General features: G+C 36.1%; 1 protein-coding gene across 1 annotated transcript in view; it reads right to left on the minus strand.

Annotated features, from left to right (window-relative positions):
• Nucleotides 1-3,006: 3,006 nt before the first annotated feature.
• The window catches only part of CTTNBP2 (cortactin binding protein 2), an 81,063-nt gene continuing 71,387 nt past the window's right edge, over nt 3,007-12,682 (minus strand). Inside the window, 6 exon segments of the mRNA XM_027731057.2 lie at nt 3,007-4,384; nt 4,387-4,597; nt 7,429-7,530; nt 9,546-9,678; nt 10,560-10,620; nt 12,311-12,496. Of these exon segments, the coding sequence (XP_027586858.2) occupies nt 4,353-4,384; nt 4,387-4,597; nt 7,429-7,530; nt 9,546-9,678; nt 10,560-10,620; nt 12,311-12,496 (725 nt within the window). The 3' untranslated portion in view covers nt 3,007-4,352.

Raw genomic sequence — 12,682 nt, forward strand, 5'->3', positions numbered from 1 at the left:
AAGAATGAAATTACTCTGCAGAGGTTCTGTAGCTGTTGTTAAGAACAGTGGAGAAGGGAGAAGGGTGTCCACACTGCTAGTACAGGACTAATAATCTCTTGGGACAGCAAAGGCCAAGCAAGGATAGCCTAAACAAAATTGAACTGTACACACTTAGCCCTCTTCATAAATCTTACATACAAAATAACTACCCAAAGCAGCTTGATAATTGTCATTAGCAGGAACTGCTCATATCTTACTGAGGTCAAACAAGCCTGCCATTCCAACAAACAATTTTGCTTTCACAGTTGCTTAACTGGTGTCTTACCAGCTGTATTTTTTTCATTAAATATCTGTTTTCTAAAGTCTTATCTTAAGATACACCTCCTCTAGTTGCACAAGCTTCAAATCCATCAGCCTGTTACACCAGAGCTGCTCAACACCCAACGGCCTCTACACTACTTGAATTCTACCCTGTTTAAGCAACAGGTTTAAGTTATTTCTCTGAAATGTACCTTATAAAAAGGTCCTTTTAAGGCATTTTCTCACATTAATTCAGAATTGGTGTTACTTGCTGGAGGTAATTTCAGAACTACATCCTTTGTTGCATTTTATTTATTTATTTATTTATTTTTCTCCTTTTTCTATTATAGATTGGGCATGTTAGCTCTACCATTACTTGGCTGTGATTAAACATTTGGGAAAAAAAAGCACTTTAAAACTGATGTGCAATTGTTCATTAATGGACCATTAGTTGCTGCCTAAAAAATATTGCAAGTTAAGTAATGTGCAATGCAATACAGTAACACATTTCCTTTACAAACCCTCATGTTCTCCTAAACCAATTCCCTGTTCCTAGGATAAACAATATTTCTACTAAGTTTATTCATGCTTACTTCAACCTCAAAATACAACCCTTACAAAACACAACCGGAGGTTTTTGAGTGATGCTACAGCCCAGTACAAACACACCTTGTGCTGCCTTCAACAGTTTCTCTGACTTAAGTTTCTGAAAAACAGCCTACTTTGTAATGTCTCTTAATTATGGTTCGACCATAATAAATATCACTTTAGCCAGAGTTAGCACCAAGAAAGTGGTCCCTCATCCTTTTCCCAGGCATTTCCACCTGCAGAGGCTGTTTTTCTTCTCCAGTTTTACACTGATGTGTTTTGTAAATCACTTGAGCTGTATTATGGGAAGAGACGCAACACAGAAATTTAGGCCTGCTGATCTTGCTGTTGCTAATCGATGTTTTCGCCTTTGTTGAACAATGGAGCAGCTTTATTCACGCTTTTAATTTTGGAGTTCATACTCAGCAACCCAATAACCTAAGTAAATATTGTCTGATGGACTCAGACATTCTTTTAAGGAACTTATTCCACATTCTTCATCAAGAAATAAGAACCATAGGAGAGATGCTGAAAGCTTTTATTTTCAGGACCGGCTTGAAGTGGAGAGCTGGAATGTTTAGTACTTACCAAGGTCATTGGCAGATGAGAAGGATCTTTCATATTCCTCTGGTTGAAGACATTGAGCCATGTATAAGGAGTGTAGTGTAGTCAGATGGGGCCTAAATTAAAAGTTTTTCACTGACTCAGTGGCCTGTGGGATGGATTCAACCTTAGAAGCTTCCCTGTACTTTCTGAGATACTCCTCCATGTAGACAGGGTATCCCTCTCTTCACTTACCTCTTTTAAAGATATGGAAAGGGGTAATAGCTGGGAGCAGGATGCAGCATGGAGCAGTATGGTCCACCAGAGATAGCACACTTCAATCCTCTCTCCTTAAGACACAGGAAGGAAAGAGGAGAAAGGATTTTGCCCATTACTAACCCAAAATGAGAGTAGCTGGTATTACAAGTCACATGTGAAGAGTGCTGTTTGTAGCATCACAGGAAAAACCTGAAGACACAGTAAAACCCTGAGCTTATAAATAGAGCCTGGCCTTGCTTCTGCACAATCTATCACAAGCCAAGTGATAAGCCAGCAGAGAAGTCAGTATGTCCACAAGCACACTGTGTTATGGTTATGTGGTCTTCACCATCTGAGGGCAGGAACTGCTGTGGCCTAATAAGAGAGCTTAGCAGTTACTGCAGAAGAGAAGATTCAATTAGGAGATCTGCAAAATACTGTGTGATTAAAGCTGTACGGAGATCACAGACTGTGTTGAACTGACAGGCAGACAAACAAAATGACGTAGACAGAAGTCAGGTAAAAAATGTAGATGGAGAGAGTTTAGGACATCAAGCTAAAAAGGAAGGATAATGAGGGCATCGAAAGGCAATGCTAAATTTAGCAAGAGACCTAACTTTCATACCATGAACAGATGGTCAAAATTACTCTGTCCTCTGCAGATTTTCACTCACAGTACAGCACTGATGACTTTTGATTCTCACAGACAATATATAGTTTTAAAATATGTCTCAAAACATGCTTTAGGACACTGTGGCCAAGGTCTTCCCACACAGAAGCACACTGCTAACTCTTGATCTAAACGAAGTCTGACATTTCCAAGGTGTATTTTCAATGCAGAACAAACCTAGCTTAGAAGCACATCAGGATTTTAATTTTCTTATAGCTCTTTAAAAAAAAAAAAAATTTATTCTTATTACAAATCCTGATGTTGAAGCATTTTCCATTTGTGTTCCTTCTTACCATGAAATCCATGCCTGAGCTTCTGACACAAGCTATCACACCACTGCTCACCCCTTCGGAACATAAGGGATCCTACCTGATGAGACCCACTGCTCTGACCTGCAGCACTTCGTAGCTGACTCATTCTGCTAAGAACTACCTGCAAAAGCAGTATTCCACTTTTCAGCACAAAAATTAGTAAAAAAAATAAAATTAAAAATCAACCTCTAGAGAAATGGTCTGTATTCAGTTACTATTACTATCACACAGCAAATGGAAGTCTTAATAAAACAAGTTACTTTCTAAATATATTGTGCAGGAAATGATTACAGAAATAAGCTTCCAGTATTTGATATCTACAGAGCTAACACATACATACTAGGAGACAGAAAGACAATATGCCATACAAAACTTTTATTGACATGAGTCTGGGATGGCTGTTTTACATACAAAGGTGAAGCATTAGGAAACAGGTAATCCTTTCCTCCTTCAGGCTTAATTTGAGAAAAATGCTCCTTTGGAAATAAAGAGGCATGACCACGTCACTGTCCAAGCCCTCCAAACCATCTCCCAGTAGGCCAGCAGAAGGCGTGTAAGTCTGATTTCAAGAAAACTCTGCACTTTCCCCTGCCTGACAGGTGAGGTATCTCGACCACGCATTTCCACGTTACTACAAATCACAAGGATGTAACTGCAGCTACCATAGAGAGAGGCTGGGGAAATGCACCCTGTGTAGAAACCCTCCCTCATGGGAACATGATCTACACCTCAGCAGTTGAGGAAAAAGGACAAAGAGTTAATTTTAACTGCAACTTAAGAATCATTTCACAGCAATTACATCGTAAACCCACAATAGAAATTGATAATTACATAGTAACTCATTGCTGCTACATTATCTTGGATAATACTGTAGTTAAGCTTTTGCTCAAATTCCTTTTCAGTAAAATCTGTTTCTGTAAAACACTGTTATTTCTCAGATGCTTTTAAAACACTAATGAAGTATATAAAAGTTTTTACAGTATACAAAAAAACCTAAATTAATAAATGATCATATTTTCTTCAATTCTATCAAAGAATAAGAGTCTGAGGAAAAATAACTTTTGTTGCATTTTAATTTCTCAATCTCTTTCATTTTTTAAAAGATAAAAGTTGTAAAGGAAATCCATGACATTTTAGATGAAGAGAAGCTTGGGAAAAACAAAATCACAATTCAGCAGGCAGATGATGGGGAAATCAAAGTATTTAATATGGCTTGTAGCTGAAAGCAATTGATCTGCATCTCCAATCATTTTGTTATTGCCACATTCCGTTAATTTTTCATTAAGCAAAGATAAAAACGTCTTTTAAACTCACGAACAATAGCTTTAAGCCATTGTTGTACATATTGTGCAACTCATCTGAATGCAGTTTAACATGTGAACTTAATAGAATATATTTATGTACAGTATATACACAAACAGAATCCTGTGGTAGGTACCCCTGAATATTATCATTTAAGTGAGTAATTTTTGTAATAAAAGAAGAAAAAAACCAACCATCTATAGAGGTGGCAAAATGCCCATTTCTTAAGTTTAAATCAATATAATTTCCAGCTATGTACATAGAAATAAAACTGTGGTCCTGTACAAACTTTACATGACAGGGAAACAGTTTGTTTTTAAAAAATATTTACATATTTGAGTACTTGGTTCTTTGCAATAGAGATTATATGAACACAGAAAATTGTAAGATAGGCAGGTTTATTTATTGGATTTTTCTATTTGTTCTTTTTGTGCAAATTCCAATTCTCTCTTTTTATGTTATTATCTGCCTCTATTTGCCTTGTATTACTGCTGCTGCTTTTTTTAGTATTCTGAGAAGGCTGGGTGGCTTTACTTCTAGGAACAGGAAGAAAAGATTTAACTCTTGAAACACCCAACTCTGTCTTTGATTTACTGTTGCTGCTTTCCACAGTTCGACTGCTGCTGAGAGGACGCATTCCATCCTAGGAATAAAGAAAAAAACATTTTCTGTATAAATAAGTATCACTGTTTGACCCGTCAAACCACTACACCTGAAAAAGCACCAACCAACCCACTAAACCATCCCCATGGAACCCTTGTTATTTACAATCTTTTGCATTTTAAGATGAGAGCTTCTTACTATTTGGTGACCAAACCATAGCTGTTTTTCCTTCTTTGACTGAAAGGCAACATCATCAACATCCTAGAATACCAAAATAAGGCAATAGGGGTTTTGCATTACCAAAGCCTTAAATTTGATTCTCAGATGTCTCAATTTCAGGGGTATCCAAAAAAAAAAAAAAAAGTTCTTTCTTTCATTACTGTCGAAAAATGACAGCTGCAGCCACAGCTAAAGGGAAAAATGGAAATTTATAGTTACAAGCAAAAAAAATCAGGTTTACAGCTTGAATAGAGATGTTAATATTTTTTTTGTACCATCAAGGCCATGAATAACAACATGAAAAAAAATACTTCAAGAATGGAACTTGAAATGCTAGTTACATTATCTTATGGATTGTAATAATAATCTTATAGATTGGAATCCATAATCTTACAGATTGTTTTCTTAAAATTAGATTTTAGTGTCTCAAATTACTTATGCTAAGAAGTTCCATTCTTTAAATCTGGACCATATTCACCCTTCCCAAATCTAGATATCTGAAATGCCAAAGTTAGGTATGCTTTCACTCTTTGTTTCCTCTACAGGCAAGGAGAAAGAAGTTAGTTAGGCCTAAATTATATGGATCTTTCATGAGAAAAAGGAGAAATAGGACCTTATCTGTTAGCATCAGCTGGATCCAGATCCCCCTCTGGGCAGCAATATTAAAAAGTTCATTTTCACCATCAGCTATTACTTTTCACATAAAGACTGGGGACATGAAAACACTATTCATTCATGGGTCTGATCCTTATTAATCCTTGAGTCCATCAATTTGTTTGCATCCTGGATCAAAGATTTTGCATCTCTCATCAGTTTTGTCTTTCTCCTTCACATACTTGAAAGCAGTTTTTCTTCCAGCCAATTAAAACAAATAATTAATTATGGGTGTTTTGTGCTTTTAAGTAATTTGTCCTCTGTTCATGCAGTGCTGCTTTTGTTACCTACAGGATTCTCTTCATTTTCAGAAAAGGATGCTTTTCTGATCTCAAACCCTTCTTCCTTTCACCAGTTCTGGCAGCTGCATCAGTTCATCATCACTACAATTGCCCTTAAAAGTTTGACTTCTGCTTCCAAAGGAGAGAGTGCTCTTCTAAATTTTTGATGTAATCACTAAATCTAGCAACAAAGCTAGTCATTCTATTAGATCTCTTTCCCCTACAGCAGAAGGTTGGGTTGTGTTTCTTTCATTTTGGCCAACATTTCCCCACAAAGATAATTTTTTAAAAAATCTTTATGAAATCTTTTGACCAAGTTCTTAAAAAATCTCCCAAGTAGCTAAGCTTGTCTATGTGCAGATCAATGGAGTTATGCCTTCCATTGTTAGCAGGAATTTTAAAAAGATAAAAAAAATCACTAGGACAAATTTAGAGTAGGAACAGGTAGGTCAGCTGACCTGCCAAATTATCCAGGCATCACTACTATGTGATTTGGAATGCCTGAAAGTTATATGTTTAGTGAAATATTCAAAAGCAATATACCTACATGTGGATCTGCAAGCTTAATATTATTTCTGTTAATGGAGACTTCTCTGGATTTCACTAAAATTACAGAAAGTATTCTAACATTTTGAATATTTGGATATGGACAAATAGAATTGTAAGTGGTAACTCATCCAGCTTAAGTGTTTTTAATGCTAAGGTGTGTGAATTAAGCTATTTTCAGGGCTATTTCATTGTACCTGCAGAAAATAGTGTCTCTAGAAAACAATTTATCACAGTCAGATTAAGCATTGCGACTGGCCACTAGAAGACCCATACCAAGGGAACACAGAGGGCCTGGTAAGGGAACACAGACCACAGATTCTGCCCTGGCTAAGGTAAATTGAGCTTAGAAGCTCTCTTGATGTTCAAAATCACAAGGAGCAAAAAAGATAAGGAGAAGAAGTTTAACAACAGAGAAAGCGTAATTTTTGCTTTATTACCCAAGGAATGAAAACTGAGCAGGATATAATTTCATCTTCATATTTAGTAGGGATGTTAGCACCCACAAACAATAATATAAATTTCTGAAAAGACAATGATAGTGGACTTATTATATCTTCCAGCAGAATTAGCTTATCTTCCCACTCTGAAGCTACTCTGAAGTTACTGAAGTTTGTTTACATAAATAATATGGCAAGACAACTGTATGTTTTAACAAGTAGCTAGGTAAAAAAAAAGAACTGAATAGCCTTAAAAAAATGCTGTTCTTCAAACACTTTGGCAACATCATGTCTTCTCAATATTTCTGCCCCGGAGACGTTTGACAACAGAGGAGCCAGCAATTTTACATCAAGAATTTTAGAAGTTTTTCCCTTTACAAACTTACTGAATTACATTAATTGAAGGGAAATAATAAACCCTTTTTTTATTTCTCTTCATATCTGATGCAAATAACTTATAATGTCAATGTAATCTCAACAATACTTGGCTTAGGGCTTTACATAAACATAAAACCTGAAGTAAATACATCCATTATTTTAATAAATCTTTAGCTGCTATTAAGACACATGGAAGAAACTTGGCATAGTATGTCTAGCAAGTTTCCTAAGAATCATGACAGTTTGTTCTTGTAATAAACAGAGCACTAATTCTTAGGATCCAATCAGGAATTCACATTTTGGAGAAACTCAAGACATCTTCCCTATTCTGCTGCAAAACTCATTTCACCTACCTTTTGTGCTGTTGTTTTACTTGGGTTAGTACCACTTAGTGAAAATACAGGAATGTTTTGAGAGTTACTGAACATCAATAACTCATCCTTAGAATCTGCAATCTAAACAAAGATAAGAAAATGGTTATTCATAGAGGTTATGTTTCAATTCGACAAATTTTGGAGGCTTGATTTTATTTTCATGGTTTCTGTGCAATGCAATGCATAAATATCCAAAGAACAATTAAAATACCTCTCCTTTACTTTTGAGTGCATTTGTAGGTGGGAGATAGAGATTTCAAATTGACTATTGTCAGAGGAAGATTAAACATACGTTTTCAGAGTAATTACTATTCAGTGGAGCTTAAGGGCAGTTTCCCATTAAATTTTATCCAGCCCTCAGGAACACTAGAGAAAGGCATGATCTTTTTCTCTTCCTCCTGCCATGTTTCTTCCCTACTATTTTCTATCAAGCCTTGTGACTGGGAAATAACAGATAGAGCCTGCTCAACCTTGCGTCATCACTTAAAACTAAGTATTGTATCCTGGGGCAAGCTGATCTGATTCCACTCTGCAACTGCAAAAGTACTCAATCCCAACCTAATGGAGACAGCAGGATCATATTTGAGTGTAAGGGTAAGTTAATGAGCAAGAGTACTTATCCTGATGGCAGCCTGAAATAATATCACACAAAGAAAACATGCAATAGCACCCTTACTTCTGCAAGGCTCTACTAGGCAGCTGGAGAATTAACAGAAATTCCAGCCACAGATGGTTCCACCCATGGTGAGGAAACCGAACAAAAGACATGACATCTATCTCCTTCCTTATCTAACCCATATTTCCTTGAATTGTCATCAACAAGCAATTACACTTTACATGTTATTAAACACAACTTTAAGTTGGTTACCATTTCTTTAAGCACATCCCATTCTTTCAAGGATAGCTACGGTAAATCCCTGCTGACTAGTGATTAGCTTGCCAGCTTGGTGCATGTGACTCATACAACTACCGTAAATACTTTAAGAAAAACAACTCAAAACAAAACACCATAATAAAGAGTTTCATTAAATAGGTTGAAAAATCTTCCCAAACACAATATTTCTTTTTTTTAATAAAAACTTGATTGTCTTCTAAGAATAAACAGAATACTTAACAAAGCAAAACTAATGGATCTCCTGTTCAGGAAAATCCTAGAAGACGTCATGCACAGCCTAACTGGACAGTAGCTTAAGACTGACTCTATCTGTGTTTAAAAGATTTACAACAGCTGCTCTGGTGTGAACACAGCCTGCTGTCACAGCCATCTACTTCAGCTGTGCTAGGAGGAAAGATGGAAAAGAATAAATAGCTTCAGCTATTGATGTAGAAGGAAAAATGAGAGATTCTTCTCTTCAACAGGCCTCCCATAACCACCCATAGCCCATTCCAGTGTAGAACTTAGCCCAGATCTATGAGCCCTGCAAGCATCCTTCACCCTCTTCTGCCACTGTTAAAGAAAAAGAATTAGGCCAATCCATTCTCTCTTGCTTGGGGCAGCAAACTGCATTTTGCCTATACAGCACAGGAGCTCTGAGCCAGTTCTGTGATGGCCGATAGGATTACATTAAACAAACCAAATGTTCAATACATATTAGGGAAAGTTTTCTGTGTCTTTAAGACTACAAAACAGTTTCCCAGTGGAACCAATGATAGCATGAAACATAACTCAGGGAACAGTACTGCAAAGACCACTTTCCTTTTGTCAGGAAACTGGTCACAGCACCAAGCCTGCCAGAGTTCAAGCAGTGTTTGGACAAGGCTGTCAGGCACATGGTGTGATTCTGTGCAGGGCCAGGAGCTGAACTCAGCGATCCATGTGCGTCTCTTCCAACTCAGCATATTCTATGATTCTATGAACTTGTAAATTTCAGCCTTCACTGCAAAAATTGGTGAAGGTGTAATTTAAAATAGTGTATGTTAAACCAGAACACTTACCCTCAAATGTATAATTTATTAGTTGACTGTGGCTTATTCCCAAATAATTTAGTAATTTTCTTCAGTTCAAGCAGGGTTTGTAAATTAAAAATTCATTTTAAACATGTAACAAATGACTGAATATGGTAATGTAGTAAATTATTTAAAAGCTTTGCATTTACCTTGCTTATATCAGGCTCAGATTTGCTGGAACACATACTCTGAAGTTCCTGCACAAGATCTACTTCATCATCAGACCCAACAGACAGCCTTTGCTCCAGATGTAATGTTCTCAGATGATCCTTCCCTGAAGATCTGGTTAAAAAACCCAAATAAAAAAATGGAGAGAACATGTAAATTAAGCTACGATATAGAATTTAAAAATATCAATACCTGAAAAATAGTAATTTCTTTCCAAATGACCTTTACTACCACAAACAAACAAAAACCAACATCTAATTAACAGTCAGTAATAACTGTCAATAGTTATCTCATAATAGATCTTTCTATAGAAGTTATTCTCCCCATTTTGAAATTCTAACAAAGGATTCTTCTACCTAATAGCTTCAAAGACTCCCCTCTTTTTAAGATGGAGCAATCAATTTTATTCCACTCTCCTTTTCAGAATGAATTCCAAACAGTTAAAAAAACTTCTGGCATACTGGAAGTATAAATATTCTATTTTCTCTGTGCCTGTGAATAAGGTAGAACTGAGATTTCAGATTGAAGTAGTCTCAAATGCAGTTCCCTCTGGCTAATTTGTGCACTTTCTCAGAGAAACTCTGTATCATTTAGACTAAAGAACATGTACTGTACCATCTTGAATTGCTATTCAGCAAGCTGAAATAGCCAGAGGAGTTTTAAAAATATAATGCTAGTTGAGAAAAGCATAAGGTCAATTTTCAAGGCAGAGTAAGCGTTGCATAATATTCTTAAGTCTTAGACTATTCTGTTACATAAGAAGACATGTACTGCTGCAAGGTTTGAATCACAGAAATGGATTCTAAAATTATATCAAAGTACAATAAATTTTCCTCTCAGAAATTAAAATTAAAAATAATTCTTTTCTGCAGACACGGGACCAAAACATTACCGAATACAAACTATCCATCTATTCATTATAATGTGCTGCTTTACAACACAATGCTATCATTATTTTTTCTTAAGTGTCACAAGTACCAGAAATTAAAACTCACTTTGTGGTGGGAGAAGCTCTTTTCTTACAGTTTGGTTGCAACACAGTCTTAGATTTTATACCTGCATAAAAGAGAGATTGACTTCTTAGTGTGTTACCATGTGCGTTGATTTCTTCATTCTAAAATCTGTGATAAACAGGGAAAATGCGTTCCCATTTACTAGCTAATTATGTCAATACAGTCTGTCAAAGATCAGAATACCTCCCTTGAAACTGTTCAGAGTAGCATTAGGAACTGCTAAAACGGCAAATAGGGCATGAGTTGCCCAAGCTTTTGTGAAATACAGAACACGAGGTTTCTGTTTGAGGTGTTTCAACCACCCTTACTGGTTCTCTCTAAGAGAAATCACTTGTCAACAGGAAAATCATTTAAGTTTGCTTTATGGAGGTAAAAACCAAACAATTTATCCTTCCTTGGAAACAGGAACAGCATTTGATTCTGAGAGTCAGAAATGCAAGGCTGCTAAAATTATTGACCATTCCATTTTTTTACTTATATTAACAGATATTAACTGAATTCCAAGAACATTTTCAGGTACAAAATACATCATCAACCATTCTACTTCAGGTTATGTTCATTATTTCTTAAATCCTCTTAGTGGGATTAGATAAGTTCACAATTCAAACAGAGAACTGGCAATGAGGACATTAGAGTTGCAGTTCAGAAAAGGCAGACTTCTTTCTGAACAAGGGCTGAACCAGGCATCAAGTATTCCAGTCTTTTGTATATGAGGCTAGAATCTCACAGTTCCTAAAGTGTGTGTGAGTGTAAGACTCTTTCTCTCCTTTCCTAAATCTTCCCTGTGAAGGAGCAGCCTTCATTTTCTGAAAGCAAAGTAAGTACTTTGATTTTGTTCCCTAGAAATTTTCCTGTTTCATATTGTATTCAGTTATATTATTATTAAGTTTTCCTCCTAGAAATATGTGTCCTTTGGAAGAATGATGTTGCTTCTGCATATATCCAGACATTATCTCTGTGTAGTAAACTGCTTGTTCTGGCTTAAGATGTTAGGGTGGAAAGAATTTTCAAAAGTGTCAGCCACTAATAAAACTTTCACATTTATACACGTGCACAGACCCAGTCATATAAAGTCCTCTTTATCAAGCTGCATACTGAAAATGATGTGGAAACTTCCTGAAAAATTCACAGTATCTGTGACTACACAGAATTTTTTACATTTATTTTTTGCAATTTAAGTGAAAATTTTTCTAATAAAATTTTTCTAATCTTTCTAATAAGACTGAAGAAGGGATGCATGATCCAAAGATTAATGTATTCATTTATTTTATTTGGATTCACATAGTAGTAATTATTGTAGAGAAGCTATAAAGTAAGTTGAAGAAAACTCAAAGAAGTAGGTATACTGTAAATCAGGAGCAGATCTAAGGAGTACTGATAAAGTAATAAAGCTTTCTCTCATCTGGTATTGGGATAGAGACTGATACATCATTGCCTGTGATACAAGGTGGAACCACTGCTTATTTTTCCTCCATCTGAGCCAATGCCTACCTCATCATCAGACAACAGGAAGGGCATTAGAACAAACAAACTTAGGACACCTTGAAGTCTCAAAGAAATAATTTGGGGGAGGGGAAGTAAATAATTTTTTACTGGTGAACATAAACATGAGTGTCATTTATTTGAGAATTTTTAATTTATGATGTAGGAAGAATGTTTGATTTGAATCTAACAGCTTAACATCTCCCCTTACCCCTCCTCTTCCAGAATTGAAAATAGAAAGCTTTATTTACCTTCAGCGTTTGTCTCCTGCTTATTCCATGACTGGGAGGACAAATGGCCCGACTTTTTGCGAGGACTTGTGCTCACTTTTCTCCAAGAAGCATTCTCACCTCTTTTCCTACTACAGTTTTTGTAGCTTGAAGCCATGGACAAAGGAAAATTTCCTCCCTTAAAATCTGCTATATAATTATCTAGCTCTGAAAGAAACGTAGAACAGTGTTAAGAAGAATTGCCTGTTGTAAATGGTTCTTCTTGGACTACCTTATACAACTACTCAGTTTAAATGACTGTAAATACTTTTAACCCGCACTTCCCATCAGAACTACAGTAACATTTTGTGGAAGTTTTAAAAAAGGAACCAAGCAGTTAAAAGCCCCAGTTCA

The sequence above is a fragment of the Pipra filicauda genome, unplaced genomic scaffold (genome assembly GCF_003945595.2).
Source record: "Pipra filicauda isolate LSUMZ 115617 unplaced genomic scaffold, ASM394559v2 scaffold210_size2929891_pilon, whole genome shotgun sequence".
NCBI lineage: Eukaryota > Metazoa > Chordata > Aves > Passeriformes > Pipridae > Pipra > Pipra filicauda.